Source organism: Pelophylax lessonae (assembly GCF_965119305.1).
Source record: "Pelophylax lessonae genome assembly, chromosome: 4".
Taxonomy (NCBI): domain Eukaryota; kingdom Metazoa; phylum Chordata; class Amphibia; order Anura; family Ranidae; genus Pelophylax; species Pelophylax lessonae.
In genome coordinates this window covers 20929913-20944358 of record NC_138771.1, presented here as the reverse complement: position 1 = coordinate 20944358, position 14446 = coordinate 20929913, and the positions used below count along the sequence as shown (strand labels likewise).

General features: G+C 45.8%; 1 protein-coding gene across 1 annotated transcript in view; it reads right to left on the bottom strand.

The window, feature by feature from the left end:
* IGDCC4 (immunoglobulin superfamily DCC subclass member 4) overlaps positions 1–14446 on the bottom strand; it is a 245416-nt gene that overhangs the window by 81397 nt on the left and 149573 nt on the right. The window contains exon 5 of the mRNA XM_082255108.1: positions 5055–5189. Coding sequence (XP_082111234.1) covers positions 5055–5189 — 135 coding nt within the window. The remainder of the gene's footprint in view (positions 1–5054; positions 5190–14446) is intronic.

Below are 14446 nucleotides of genomic sequence, written 5' to 3'. Positions count from 1 at the left end.
TTACAATTGGGACTTTGATCCTGGAAAAATGCCTGTTGGCGCTTCCTTGACGCTAGCCAGCGCCAGCCAACGCTCACTGACTCTGAGAACACTCCGTAAAACAGATGAAGTGTTGAATCCCCGACCTATAGTCCAGTAGATCCAAGACTGAGAACTGTAGAACTCCTGACACTGCTTCACTGTGTAAGTTTTTGAATACTTTTCCCCCGACTGGTACAGCTTGAGGTAGTATTTTGTAGAACTCCAAATAGCTAACACTGTAACTGGCACACGCAATACAATTCAGGGCCCAGACTGCGGGTGCCCCCTTTGCTCCTTGAACTCTTCAAGGTCCACTGACTATGGACCCCCTTTACACTTCAGGGTCCTCAACCTAGGTACCCCCTTTACAGCTAGCTGACCTTGGATCCCCGAACCTCTTCCGGAGTGGTCCCCTCTGACTCTAGGCAGACCCCCAGGGGCAATCCTTAGTATTCATGGCCTGTGTAGGCATTCCTGGGACTGGACCTCTCTCTCTCTCCGCAGGCTCTCGGCACACTGGATCCCCCTCAGCTCAGCTCAGCACTCTCTGGACTCTCAGGCGACAACCTAAGACATCCACCTTCCTCAGACAGGAGGAGAGACAGCCGCACTCTCCTTCCTGGGACTCTGCTCCCGCCAAAGACGCACCTGTCACGCACTTCCCCCAAACGTATACCCACTCCCAGAATCCTTTGCAGCCTAATCTGCCTTCTGGGGTAGTTACAAGCTGGAATATGTCCCCTGATTGGCCTTCCCACACTGCCCTATGAGAAGCCTCTCACAGGAGCCAGTGGGGATATTTCTCCCCTCAGCAGGTACATCTGGAAGCCCTGACACCCTGTCTAACAAATCACAGCCCTGCTGTTAGGCAGACAAGGCCCACTATATCTTTACCTAGCACCTACCTGTAGGGTGCTACACTCACCCCACACCAAATGAGTCAGGTCCCTCTGACTCTGAGGCAGCCGCCTCCTATCAAAAACTCTGCCAAAAATCAGGAGTATCCCACAAACCTGGGAAAGGGGAAAAGGGAAAAATGAATGTACAAATAGGTTAGAGTGAAAAAATATATCTTTACAATCTGCTGTACATGTATATACACAGTTTAAGGTGCATGGTAACTAATGCAACCCCCCACCAAATAAACTCATTTGGTGGGGAACAACAAGAAAAATACAGTGCAAACATCCTGACTGTCTATCTCTAAGGTGGTCCCACCTATATAGAGAAAAAGGAAACAAAGGTTAGTCAATCTTATCACATAGAAATCACATCACACTTCTAACTCACTGAACAGTTGAGTGGAAAGACCCTCCTCAAAATTTCAAGGGCGACCTTTCCTCTCCCTCCTTGACTGCCTCTGCCATCTAGTGTCTTGACATGCCGGGGTCCTCTCATAACTTGAAAAGCTTGTCCCCTAACACTGACTATCTAGACAGAGTCTAGTATGAAGTGAAACACAGCGCCCTCTGCTGTCTCTTTGAGCACTTCAGTAAGGAAACAGGGCAGGTCACAGTCTATCATGACCCACAGTCCCCACACCAAAGTTCTTGACCATTCCCAAACTTTGTAGCAGTTCCTTCTTTAAAGTCTGTGGATGAAGTCCCACACAGCCATTTGTAATCCACAACAGACCCCGGCCCGATGGCCTAAGAAGGTCTAACAAGGCAACACTTGACTTTCTTTCCCAAAGACCTTGGCCCGATGGCCCAAGGGGTCTATATCATTTCAACAGATGCAGTTCAAAATCAGCATTATATTTTCAACAAAAGGTTTCCTTGGTCAGTTGTGGTAGCGAGCCGCCCACACAAATGTTCTTGTTAAGTCTCTACTTCCTCCTCTAGTCACTGATGAATACGGATGAATTTATTCTCTCTCAGATATAGTACTCTGGATGAGGTATTGGAACATATTCCCCATTTTAATTTTTGACCCGGATGGACCAAGCTTGTCTGGAGCCATCTGGGCGACGGACCTCTACCCTATGTAGATGGAGCGTCCATAATACCACTGAACCTTGACCTTTTTAAATTTCTCCTTCAATCCTTCCTCCGGAGAATCTCGGTACCACTTAGGGACAAAGAGATAGTCCCAGAAAAGTTCATCGCACCACCAGTCTCTGTATTTTTCCACTAATAGCATGACCTCCCTTGGAGCATATGGGTAGTCATAGCCATACTCCAAGGCAACTTTCTTTTGCATCCACCTCTGCATTCTTGACAGGGGAGGGTTTTCCGGTTACCTCTCCCTGGTGGAGAAAATGGGGTATGCACTCTTTGGATCATCTCCTCATAGGCAGTGTTCTGATCCCTGACCCGAGCAATATTTCCCGGTGGGGTGAGGTCTGGGACCCTTGTGACATAGGCCTCACAGAACCCCAATTTCTGAGCCAGCTCCCTTCTTTCAATTGCCTCCTTGGCTTCCTGGTCTAGGGGTGTAACAACTTTGGGACCTGGGGAGCTGCTTCCAGTCTCTGATCCCCATTCCCATTCAGTCTCCTCAATGGACCCCCAGTCGTCTATACCTTCTTCCACAGAGCCATGCTTCATGTAGAAGGATGGGGAGTCCACTCGAGCAGGGCAATTCTCACCCTTACTGCTGACGGGGCAGGAAGACACCTGGGCAACTTCTGTCTGGACAGGCTGGGGAATATTTATAGGGGCGGACTCCGTGATGGCCCTGACCGACTGTGCTTCGGACCAGGCCTCTACTGTTTGAGTGGCCACGGATCCCCTCCCTAGGGGGCTCTGCGACTGAACCCCCCTCCTGCAGACTGGAAGCCCACCAACTGCAGGCAGGGCCTCCATCTCCATCATCAGCCTGAAGATGCCTCTCCCTGCTCCGCGAGGAATTTTGATTTGCTCCCCGTCATCTCTTGAGTGAGGCCTGTCTCCCACATAACTGCAAGCTTCTTGGGACGGCCCTCGCTCTTCTCTGCCCTGAGCTGCAACTCTCCGCATTGCCCACATTGAACCCACGCCTGCACCCTCAGAGTAATGGTAGAAGGTGGTGTCGCGCTAATCCATATATATAAACAAATGCTGACAAAAAAGAGAAAAGTCCCAAGTGTAGTTAAAAGGTCCACATACTGTAAATCACCGAAGCGGAGGAGTGCAAACAGGAAAGTCCGCCACCAAACAGATTCACAAGGTACTCTTACCAACTTGTTTAGACCCCACAGGGTCAAAAACGCCCAGAGTATTGATAAGCCTGTGGCAGGGAGAAACCAATCTCATCCATACACTTCTTCCTACGCCCAACCAAATTAGACTCCTAAAGGCTCCTTAGTGCACTCATGAGAGATGCATTCCAAAGAGCGCAGTTCACTGCAGTATCGGCAGAAGTAGAGCTGAGATAACGGCGCTCGAATTTCCTTCTCACCGTGCACCAAATACAGCACTCTCTCACCGGGAGAGAGTGCTGATGTAGCAGTTCCGGACACAAAAAGGGATTTTTTGGACTTTTTCTTGTGCTGTTGCCAAGGGCAACCGGCCCAGTAACTAATGGAAAAATCCCGGACGAGCCCCCAAATGTAGCAAGGTTTCCAGGCCTGTGGCCTGATGTGGGTCTGCCATTAGTACCGGAATCCTCTCCAGCCCGTGTGAGCTGAGTCCCCAGGTGTGACAATTGAGACAGTGACAACTCCGGCATGTTTGTTTGTGGTTTTTATTATAAATTAAGGTGATAGGAGAAGGGAATGAGTGGGATACACTAGTGGGAACTAACAAAAGGGGGGGGGACTGCTACATGTAGCCAGTCTCCCTTAAAGACAGCGGTGAGCTTAAGTCTTCTACCTTTAATTGAGAGATCTCCAGAGAGTCAACCAGGTGGACTGGTGTAGATGCAGCAAGGAGGGCTGGTAAAAGAGGCAGTTGCAGGTAGGTGGGCTGGAATCAGTGGCCACAGAGGAAACAGAAGAAAGGGTTACACGCTGTTTCACTTTATTTGTGCTGCTTTTAAAGAACTGTGAGTTCCTGTCTGTAATGAGCCGCTACTGAACTGACAAGGAGTCTGTCGAGTTCCCTCAGGAGTGAACCAGCAGTAAGGTAGAGCAAGTGTGTGCAGGAGGAAGAAGTTGAAGAAGTTGTACATAGGAAGTTTGTCCCTGAAGTTCTCATTACAGTCAATTGGGCATCTCGTAACTTCTCTATCCCCATCCAAGTTGTTAACCCCTTAATAAAACAAAAACAAAGCTATGGAATGTTTTTAAACTTTTGGGAGCCTGTGAAGAGTCTGCGTGCCTGGCTGTGCAGGAGTGGGGGATCCCTGTTCATCTGCAGCTCCTATGTGGGGTGTGCTACACAAACAACACCACCACCATGCAAGTTGACCAAGATCTAAAGGTTACTTGACCAAGCCAAGAAACCACCCAACATCCCGACTCTTGCAGTCTCGCCACCATGCATGCTGGACAAGATCCGAAGCTTACTTTGACAAAGCTAAGAAACCACCCAATTTCCCGACTTGTATAGTCTCACTGCCATGAAATCTGCTAAAAATGTTAAGCTTACTTTGACAAAGCCAAAAAAACCACCCAACATCCCTCTTTGTGCATTCCTCACCACCATGCAAGCTGCCCAAAATCTGAAGCTTACCTTGACAAAGTCAAGAAAGCATCCAATGTCCCTGCTTGTACAGTCTCATAACCATGAAATCTGCTAAAAATGTTAAGCTTACTTTGACAAAGCCCAAAAAAAAACACCCAACATCCCTCTTTGTGCATTCCTCGCCACCAAGCAATCTGCCCAAAATCTGAAGCATACCTTGACAAAGTCAAGAAACCACCCAACTCCCTACTTGTACAGTCTCACCACCAGTCTCACCAGAATCTAAAGCTGATTTGTAGGGTTTTTGATGCCTCAGACCAGTGGGACAAGTAAAGATGGGAAGTTAAGATGGGATTTATACACATTTTTTTTGGTCTGAGGCACCAAAAACCCTACAAGTCAGCTTATAAGGGATGTTGGCAAAACAATTATTCATTGGTCCACTTAGAAAATCGCAAATCCAGGCGCCCAGAATCTAAAGCTTACCTTGACGAATCCAAGAAAAAACTGGCATCCCATTTCCCTCTGCCGAACACTCCATTACTGCACTCTGTCCCACCTCCATGGTGAGGTTCTGTGGAGTTCTAGTTATTGTCAGCTCATCAGGGAATGCTTTTGGATCTGTAAAGGGACATTGAAAGTTTATGACAGGCACAAAGACATAGGTACATAAAAACACATGCTCCACTTTCCAAGGATTTATCATAATGTGATATTTTTAGCACAGACATGGAAAGAGACATCTTAGAGCCATAGAGCGGTGATAGATAAAGCAAATATGCAGTTCTAGGCCCATCTAGTAAAAGGGACCTAATTGTAAAGGGTAAACGGGTACATTTCCATGCAGTAAAAAAATATTCTTGCAATGCTGCCTCAAAATGGGAACAAGAATTGGGGCCTCCTGAGGGGAGGACAAAGGGAATTTGTACTAGAGTCAGTCACCCGAAGCCCTCTCATTGTGTCTCAGGGACTAACTAAACTAAGAGCACACTATAGCCCTCTAAACTCTTATCCACATGCCTAGGCCATGTCCATAACTGCACAGATATTAAACAATGATCATCAGTAGTTACCATGCTTAACTCCATATTCCAGGTAATACAACCACTAGATCTCAGAATCTGTGTTCTGGGCATCTTGGAGGATTTGAATATGGATGAGGCTAATTAGGTGGCTTTGATGAGATCCCTATTTTAAGTAAGGAAACTGATTCTACAACACTAGAAATCTTCAGATTCCCCTTTAACCACTTAAGCCCCAGGCCTATTTCGGACACTTTTTGTTTACAAGTTAAAATCAGTATTTTTTCCTAGAAAACTACTTAGAACCCCCAAACATTATATATATATATATATATATATATATATTTTTTTTTTTTAGCAAAGACTCTGGAGAATAAAATGGCAGTCGTTGCAATATTTTTTGTCACGCGGTATTTGCGCAGCGGTCTTTAAAACGCCATTTTTTTGGAAAAATCACATTTCACTGCATTTAAAAAATACTAAACAGTAAAGTTAGCCCATTTTTTTTGTATATTGTGAAAGATGATGTCACGCCGAGTAAATAGATACCCAACATGTTACTGTTTAAAATTGCGCACACCCGTGGAATGGCGACAAACTACGGTCAATAGAAATCTCAATAGGCGACGCTTTAAAAATTTTTAACGGTTACCAGTTTAGAGTTAGAGTGTAGCTCTTTTTTTTAAATTATTGTTCACGCTCTGGCGATCGAGGCGATACCTCACATGTGTGGTTTGAACAGTGATTTCATTCGCGGCTCAACTTCCGTATACGTTTTCTTTTGTGCGCGAGCTAACGGTGACGGGGGCGGCTAAAATTTTTTTTTTCCTATTTTTTTTATTATTATTTTTAACTTTATTACAGGTTTTTAAAAAAAATAAAAAATCTGATCACTGTTATTGCTGTCACAAGCAATGTAAACATCCCTTGTGACACCAATATGCAGTGACAGGTACTCTTTATGGAGGGATCGAGGGTCTAAAAGACCCCAAACCCCTCCACTACACTTTCATGTAACGCCAAAAACTGCATTTTTGCATACAGCCGTTTTTTAAATCTGCCGCCTTTTGCAGCAGAGTAACCCGGAAAGTGACGTCATGGACGCCGCCTCCGGGTTACGTCATCGGAGACCAGATCGAAGCCGCTTACGGCTTAAATCGGGACTCCATCCAGCCGGCGGACGCACCGGCTGGGTGCTCGGGTCTCCTGGTGGGACGGTAGGCCCGGGCAAAGTCACAGAAGGTGCAGCTTGAGCGGCTCCCGAGCTGCATCGGTCTCTACCGACGGAAAGCCGACCGTCCGCTCTAAACCACAGTACGGGGATGGTGCCTCTATCTAGAGGCATCATCCCGGTATAACCCCGCAAAGTCTGCCGGCGTAAATATACATCACTTTTGGGTACGGCATATGAATGCAACCCTAAGATTGGAGTGTTATATATTTTAGCAGAGGGGATGTATTGCTAAATGTGAAATGATCTGGGCCAGATGACTTGATGCTCCAGGCATTTACTCTCTAGACGTAATTACAAGTAAACTTATTGTCTACACTCCATGGTATTATGGGAGGGTTGTAGGATAGTGTTGGCTGACACTACTATGATCTAGTGGAGGTCAGCTGTCATTCCACCATTTGTACACACTATATTTGTATTGCACCTTAACTCCTATGATAATGTGGGATGATGAAAGACACTTGATGTGATCTGCTTTGTAACGTGATAGATCTTCATTTGCTTATTAAAATGTTTTTTGATAAACAAAAAAAAAAGTTTCCATGCAGTATTTTGCAACACATGTGTAGCACCCACCTAGGTAGGTGCTTGGAGGAGTGTATAATAGTTTTTGGTTTCTCTGCTTCACAGGGAGATAGATAGGTAAATGTAATTGCTTAACAGAGAGTGGTGATCGGCTAGTGTAGTCTGCTCAGTAAGCTCTGGTGCTGCTCATGCTGTCTTGAAGTTTCACTGTGTCGTAGAAACTATGGAAAGTTCTGGATAGTAGGTAGAAACCATGCAGATGGCAGCATGAATATTCATACAGCCCTGGCCAATTACAAGGGGAGGTGCCCCTATGCATGCTGGGTGCCTGTATTTATATTCTAGGAGCACATGGGCCCTTGGCAGGGGCAGACTGGCAACTTTCGGCCCAGGGGGCAAGCACAAGCCCGAGGCCCATGGTGCAGCGACTCGGCCCCCCTTCCACTCTCCCTCTTCCAGTCTTCCTCTTGACCCCCATTCCAGGCTGACGCTCTGCTCCAGGTATTCTCTACTTACCGCCAAATCCGAGTTCCTGACCTGGCCAGCAGGGGGCAGTTGAGGGAAGCTGGGACAGCTCGGTCAGGGCCGCATGGGGGAAGAGAGTCTCCAGTGGGGCATGGAAACGGCCTCTGCTCAGACACAGTTTACACCATCAATGCTAGGGAGAGGGCCTGCGCTCTGTCCTTGTCTTCATCCCGCACTCAGAAGGTCAGCAGAGGGGACATTTTACTTTTTTTTACCAGGAATCCTTTAGTCTTTGGCAGAAGCGGTGCAGCCTTTTAAGGGGGCATCAGAGTGGCCTGGGGGGGAATTGCCCACCTTTCCCTGGCCCAGTCCTCCCCTGGACCTTGGTCTTTCCTAGCAGAGGATTGTGCCAGGTTGGGGGAGAGGCACTGCCTCCACAATGCATCTGATCTGGTATCACAAAGAGAAAAGGCTGCTGATGGTGCTTCAGGAGCTTTGCGAGTACAGACACTCTAAGGAGCCTTCGACGGTTTATACCCCTCTTGCGCTCTATGTCTGCTAAAGGTCCACATGAAGGGAACGCTGGCTAGTTTTGTCCATGACTGTCCTCTACTTTACAAAAGGACATTGCTCAGATCTTCTGCTGTGAAGAAGTCTTTATCTGCCCTCTGCAAGGACTTCAGACAAGTTTTATTAGAAAAGGGAGTTAGAGTCCTCAGTGTGAATAGTTCAATTTGGAGTATCCTACTATATCCCTCACCCTATCCATAATTGTAGACAATGAGTGGAAGTCTGTGTGCACCTGGCTGTGTGAATCTACCCTGTGCCTAGCTGCGGGGTAAAAGTGGGGAAGCCCTGGTCAACATACTAGAGACTCCTGCAGGGTAAGTGCTACGCGTGCAAAATAAAAATCCTCTATTTTCTGCAGGACCCATTCCCACTACGCTGCATTATAGAAACTTACCAAAAATTTCTGCAAGCTGTATTTCATGGGAATTACCCACCTATTCAAGGGTACTGAAATGGGTCCCTCAAGTCATTGAAGGGTACCTTTTTTTTGACAGGTAATAGATCCCACTTCCTTAATCCTCACCTAGTCAAGTTAAAACTGAACTCCAGATATGATGTGTATTGTATAATTATATTGGTCCAGCTTGGCACAATGTAAAATGTATATCTCCTACCTGAGGGGCTGCTGAGCGCTACTACAGTGATACTCGTTATCTTTTAAGCACTCACCATCTGATTTAATTCCTGAGTATGCAACTTCTTTATATTTTAAACTTTGCCTATTTTCCAGTTTAACCTTTTGCCATAACCGCTTTCCCAGGCTCCCTGTGTAAGAGTGGCTCCTTTCTCTTGCAGCATCCTCTGGAGCCACCCTTTTATGCACAGACTAGAAATGTGTCTCCCTACACTGTGTGTATCAATAGAAACACACAACCCCATAGCCTAGAGTGCCCGATTTAGCTTTGTGGAGGTCCCTAGGCCCGTGAAAAAAGTGGGGCCCCCTTGCAGATTTCTGAAGGTTTCTTGTGTGCCCTCTAGTGGAATAACATTGAACTAAGTAGTCTGCATGTCAGCTACTAGATGGAGAATGACAATTACTACTGAACATTGCACGGATGTAGGTTGCACCAACATTTTTGACAGCTGAAAGAAGATGAGCTTTTAAGAGGCAAACTGTGATGTGAACCTGATGTCTCTGGTTTATGTGCGTTAAATTGTTATTGGGTACAATACACGAATACAGCATTTGTTCTATAGAGTCTTTAATGTAATTTTTTTGTTTTTTTTAGTTAATTTATTTTTTCCATCTTTTGTAACCTAACACCCTAACCCTACCAAAAAAATAATAATAATATTAATAATAATAAGACAATAAATAAAATATTAACCCCTAACCTAAAAACGAATCCCTAATCCTAACTCTAACCCCAAACTCTAATCCTAACCCTAACCTAACCTTAACTCTAACCCCTTATCCTAACCCTAACCTTAACTCTAACCCTTTATCCTAACCCTAACCTAACCTTAACTCTAACCCCTTATTCTAACCTTAACCTAATCTTAACTCTAACCCCTTATCCTAACCCTAACCTTAACTCTAACCCCTTATCCTAACTCTAACCTAACCTTAACTCTAACCCTTTTATCCTAACCTTAACTCTAACCCCTTATCCTAACCCGAATATTAACTATAACCCCTTATCCTAACTCTAACCGAACATTAACTCTAACCCCTTATCCTAACCCTAACCTTAACTCTAACCCTTTATCCTAACTCTAACCTAACCTTAACTCTAACCCCTTATCCTAACCCTAACCTTAACTCTAACACCTTATTCTAACCTTAACCTAATCTTAACTCTAACCCCTTATCCTAGCCCTAACCTTAACTCTAACCCCTTATCCTGACTCTAACCTAACCTTAACTCTAACCCTTTTATCCTAACCTTAACTCTAACCCGTTATCCTAAACCTAACCTAACCTTAACTCTAACCCCTTATCCTAACCCTAACCTAACTCTAATCCCTTATCCTAAACCTAACCTAACCTTAACTCTAACCCCTTATCCTAACCTTAATCTAACCTTAATTCTAATCCCTTATCCTAACCCTAACCTAGCTCTAATCCCTTATTCTAACCTTAACCTAACATTAACTCTAACCCCTTATCCTAACCTTAATCTAACCTTAATTCTAATCCCTTATCCTAACTCTAACCTAACTCTAATCCCTTTTTCTAACCTTAAAGCGGAGTTTCGGGCACAGAAGTCATTTTTTACTAAACATACCCCCGGGACAGTCAGGGCTAGTACATTCCACAATGGCTAGCCTCTGATCTGTCCCGGTTCGCACTTACCTTTTAGAAGAAATACTTACTTATAAAATTTCTTCCACAGCGTTTCTATCTCTCTTGTGGGCAGCTGAAGCCGGCGCGGTCCACTTCTGTGTCTTCTTCCGCGTCTTCTTGTCCCAGAATGCGCCTGCACCGGCCCCTCTCGTCACTTCCGGTGTGGCGCCGCATTCCTCCACAGCTTCTGGGCATGCCCAGAAGCTGTTTAGCAGAGGAATGCGGCGTCGCCCGGAAATGACGAGCGGGGCCGGTGCCGTCGCATTGATTCCTGGGAGCTATGACGTTCAGCTCCCAGGAATCATAGCGAGACAGGAAGTGACGGGGTGAGCCGCGGCTCTGAGGGAGGAAGTACTCTGAGGTGATGTAAGGTTCTGGCACTCTCAGTGCCTCCTATCACATCATTTCCGGGTGCTTTCCATCTACCTAGATAGATGAAGCACATATAGGTGTGTTTACCTTTAAGACTGATGCTGTCATCACTGAGCGCCGGACTGAACAGCTATTTAAATCACCAGCTCTCACTCACATGTGTTCGTTCAACCTGCTTTGTGCCTTGATGCTAACCTGTCTTGAAGCTCTCATGCTTGCAAGCATACCTCGCTGTCGGAACCACGCTGCGCTGATCCCTGTATCCCGCTACCGGATCATCCGCTCTTGACGAACCTCTCCTCTGCTACATTGCTACTAGTGATAAGTACCCCACAGGGGAAACCTCTATAAACCTTCATGCTAAAGCTTACACTATCTAGCTCTGCATACTAAGGACTATTATTACATCTGCATTATCTAAGATTGCTAGCTCTTGAGCCTACTGTCATTTGCTCTTGCACTGGGTTGGTCTCTCCTGTATGTTCACCTGCTACTCTATCATCTGCTACCATACATGATTGCTAACCTATCTGCATCCCATCTGCTACTATCTTACTTTCAAGAACATTTCCTTTCAAGTGTCTGTCATCTACCATCTCTACCCAACCTCTCTCTTCAGCCTATCATCACTGTGTTACTATATACATAAGTCACTCTAGGAACATCTTATTGAGTGTGTGTATTTACTTGCTGAATTGAGATCATCCACACATGATGAGTCTTTGGGAGTTGGAATTGGTGTCTCAGCGTTTCTCTACATGACTACTGAAGTGGAATATTTCTGCAGCTGTAAATCCACATCCTACATAAAACGCAGGAGCGTTACAGATTGAACGAACCTGATAAAATGGATTCAGCAGAAATGACCACTCAGGTGACACAGTTAACACAACAAGTAACTGCGTTAATACACGCACTTACTGAATTAAAAGAAGACAATCAGGCTCTGACGCAGCAGGTGGCCAGACTGACACAGCCTACTGCTGCTCAACCCCCAGAACCTCTTGTCCTTCTACCAGACAGGTTTGATGGTTCCCGTTCCTCTTTTCTTTTTTTTCGTATGGATTGTGAGCTCCTATTTATCCTTAAGCCTAGGACCTATCATAATGACTTTATTAAAGTGCATGCTGCCGTTAATTTGCTTTCTGGCAAAATGAAAACGTGGGCATACGAGAAACTGCAAGAAAAAAATCCGATCCTAGACAATTGGGAATCATTTGCAATTGCGATGCACTCCCAGTGTCTCTCCTCCCCAAAATCTACTCCTAAACCTGCTCCAGGTAACCGCAGACCCCGGCTACCTAGGGAAAAAAGGAAACCAAATGAATATGGTAATCCTGCCTGGTCATGGTCCAAGCCTGCCTTAAACAGTCAGCCTTGTCACTCTGACACATCTCATTTGAACCCTGATCCTACAGAGATGGATGAGGAGCCTATGGAGATTGGTGCCGTACATACTAAGTTGTCCTTACAAAAAAAAAAAGATCACAGGAGAATCTGTGGCCTTTGTTTTTATTGTGGAGAAGGGGGACATTTCATTACATCCTGCCCAACCAGACCCCATAGGCCTAAGGCTCTCCCAATGGAGGCCAGGCGAATCCGAACGGTCTTCCCTGAAAAACAGCCTGGAAATTATCAAGGCTGTTACCAGCCCTGTCCCCGTTCTATATCAGAAAAGGACACCCAGAAATTGGCAGATGTTGGTATAGATACTCCTATTTTTGCAAGTACATTTCTAGCTTCCAATGAAAACATTGAGATTCTTGCACCTGACTGCGTATGCGCTTCTAATGGCACGGTGGTATGTAGGAAGGATCTGAGGATGTTTGAAGAAGCATTGGTTGCTAGGACTACTAGGATTACTTCGGATGGTTATGCGTCCGATTCTAGTGAGGGGTTCATGTAGCAGACACCTTAACAACAAGTGATCCGATTCTCACATCGGTTACCAACCTGATCCGATTCTCGTATCGGCAACAAGTGATCCGATTCTCGCATCGGTTACCAACCTGATCCGATTCTCATATCGGCAATAAGTGATCCGATTCTCACATCGGTTACCAACCTGATCCGATTCTCATATCGGCAACAAGTGATCCGATTCTCACATCGGTTACCAACCTGATCCGATCCTCATATCGGCAACAAGTGATCCGATTCTCACATCGGTTACCAACCTGATCCGATTCTCATATCGGCAACAAGTGATCCGATTCTCACATTGGTTACCAACCTGATCCGATTCTCGTATCGGCAACAAGTGATCCGATTCTCACATCGGTTACCAACCTGATCCGATTCTCATATCGGCAACAAGTGATCCGATTCTCACATCGGTTACCAACCTGATCCGATTCTCATATCGGCAACAAGTGATCCGATTCTCACAACGGTTACCAACCTGATCCGATTTTCATATCGGCAACAAGTGATCCGATTCTCACATCGGTTACCAACCTGATCCGATTTTCATATCGGCAACAAGTGATCCGATTCTCACATCGGTTACCAACCTGATCCGATTCTCGTATCGGCAACAAGTGATCCGATTCTCACATCGGTTACCAACCTGATCCGATTCTCGTATCGGCAACTAGTCTTATCCGATTCTCGTATCGGCAACCAGCCTTATCCGATTCTCGTATCGGCAACCAGTCTTATCCGATTCTCGTATCGGCAACCAGTCTTATCCGATTCTCCTATCGGCAACCAGTCTTATCCGATTCTCGTATCGGCAACCAGTATTATCCGATTCTCGTATCGGCAACCAGTCTTATCCGATTCTCGTATCGGCAACCAGTGTTATCCGATTCTCGCATCGGCAACCAGTCTTTTCCGATTCTCACATCGGCAACCAGCTTTTTCCGATTCTTATATCGACAACCAGCCTTAGAGGCCTTCCGGAGCCGGCCTTACGGGGGGGGTACTGTAAGGTTCTGGCACTCTCAGTGCCTCCTATCACATCATTTCCGGGTGCTTTCCATCTACCTAGATAGATGAAGCACATATAGGTGTGTTTACCTTTAAGACTGATGCTGTCATCACTGAGCGCCGGACTGAACAGCTATTTAAATCACCAGCTCTCACTCACATGTGTTCATTCAACCTGCTTTGTGCCTTGATGCTAACCTGTCTTGAAGCTCTCATGCTTGCAAGCATACCTCGCTGTCGGAACCACGCTGCGCTAAACCCTGTATCCCGCTACCGGATCATCCGCTCTTGACGAACCTCTCCTCTGCTACATTGCTACTAGTGATAAGTACCCCACAGGGGAAACCTCAATAACCTTCATACTAAAGCTTACACTATCTAGCTCTGCATACTAAGGACTATTATTACATCTGCATTATCTAAGATTGCTAGCTCTTGAGCCTACTGTCATTTGCTCTTGCACTGGGTTGGT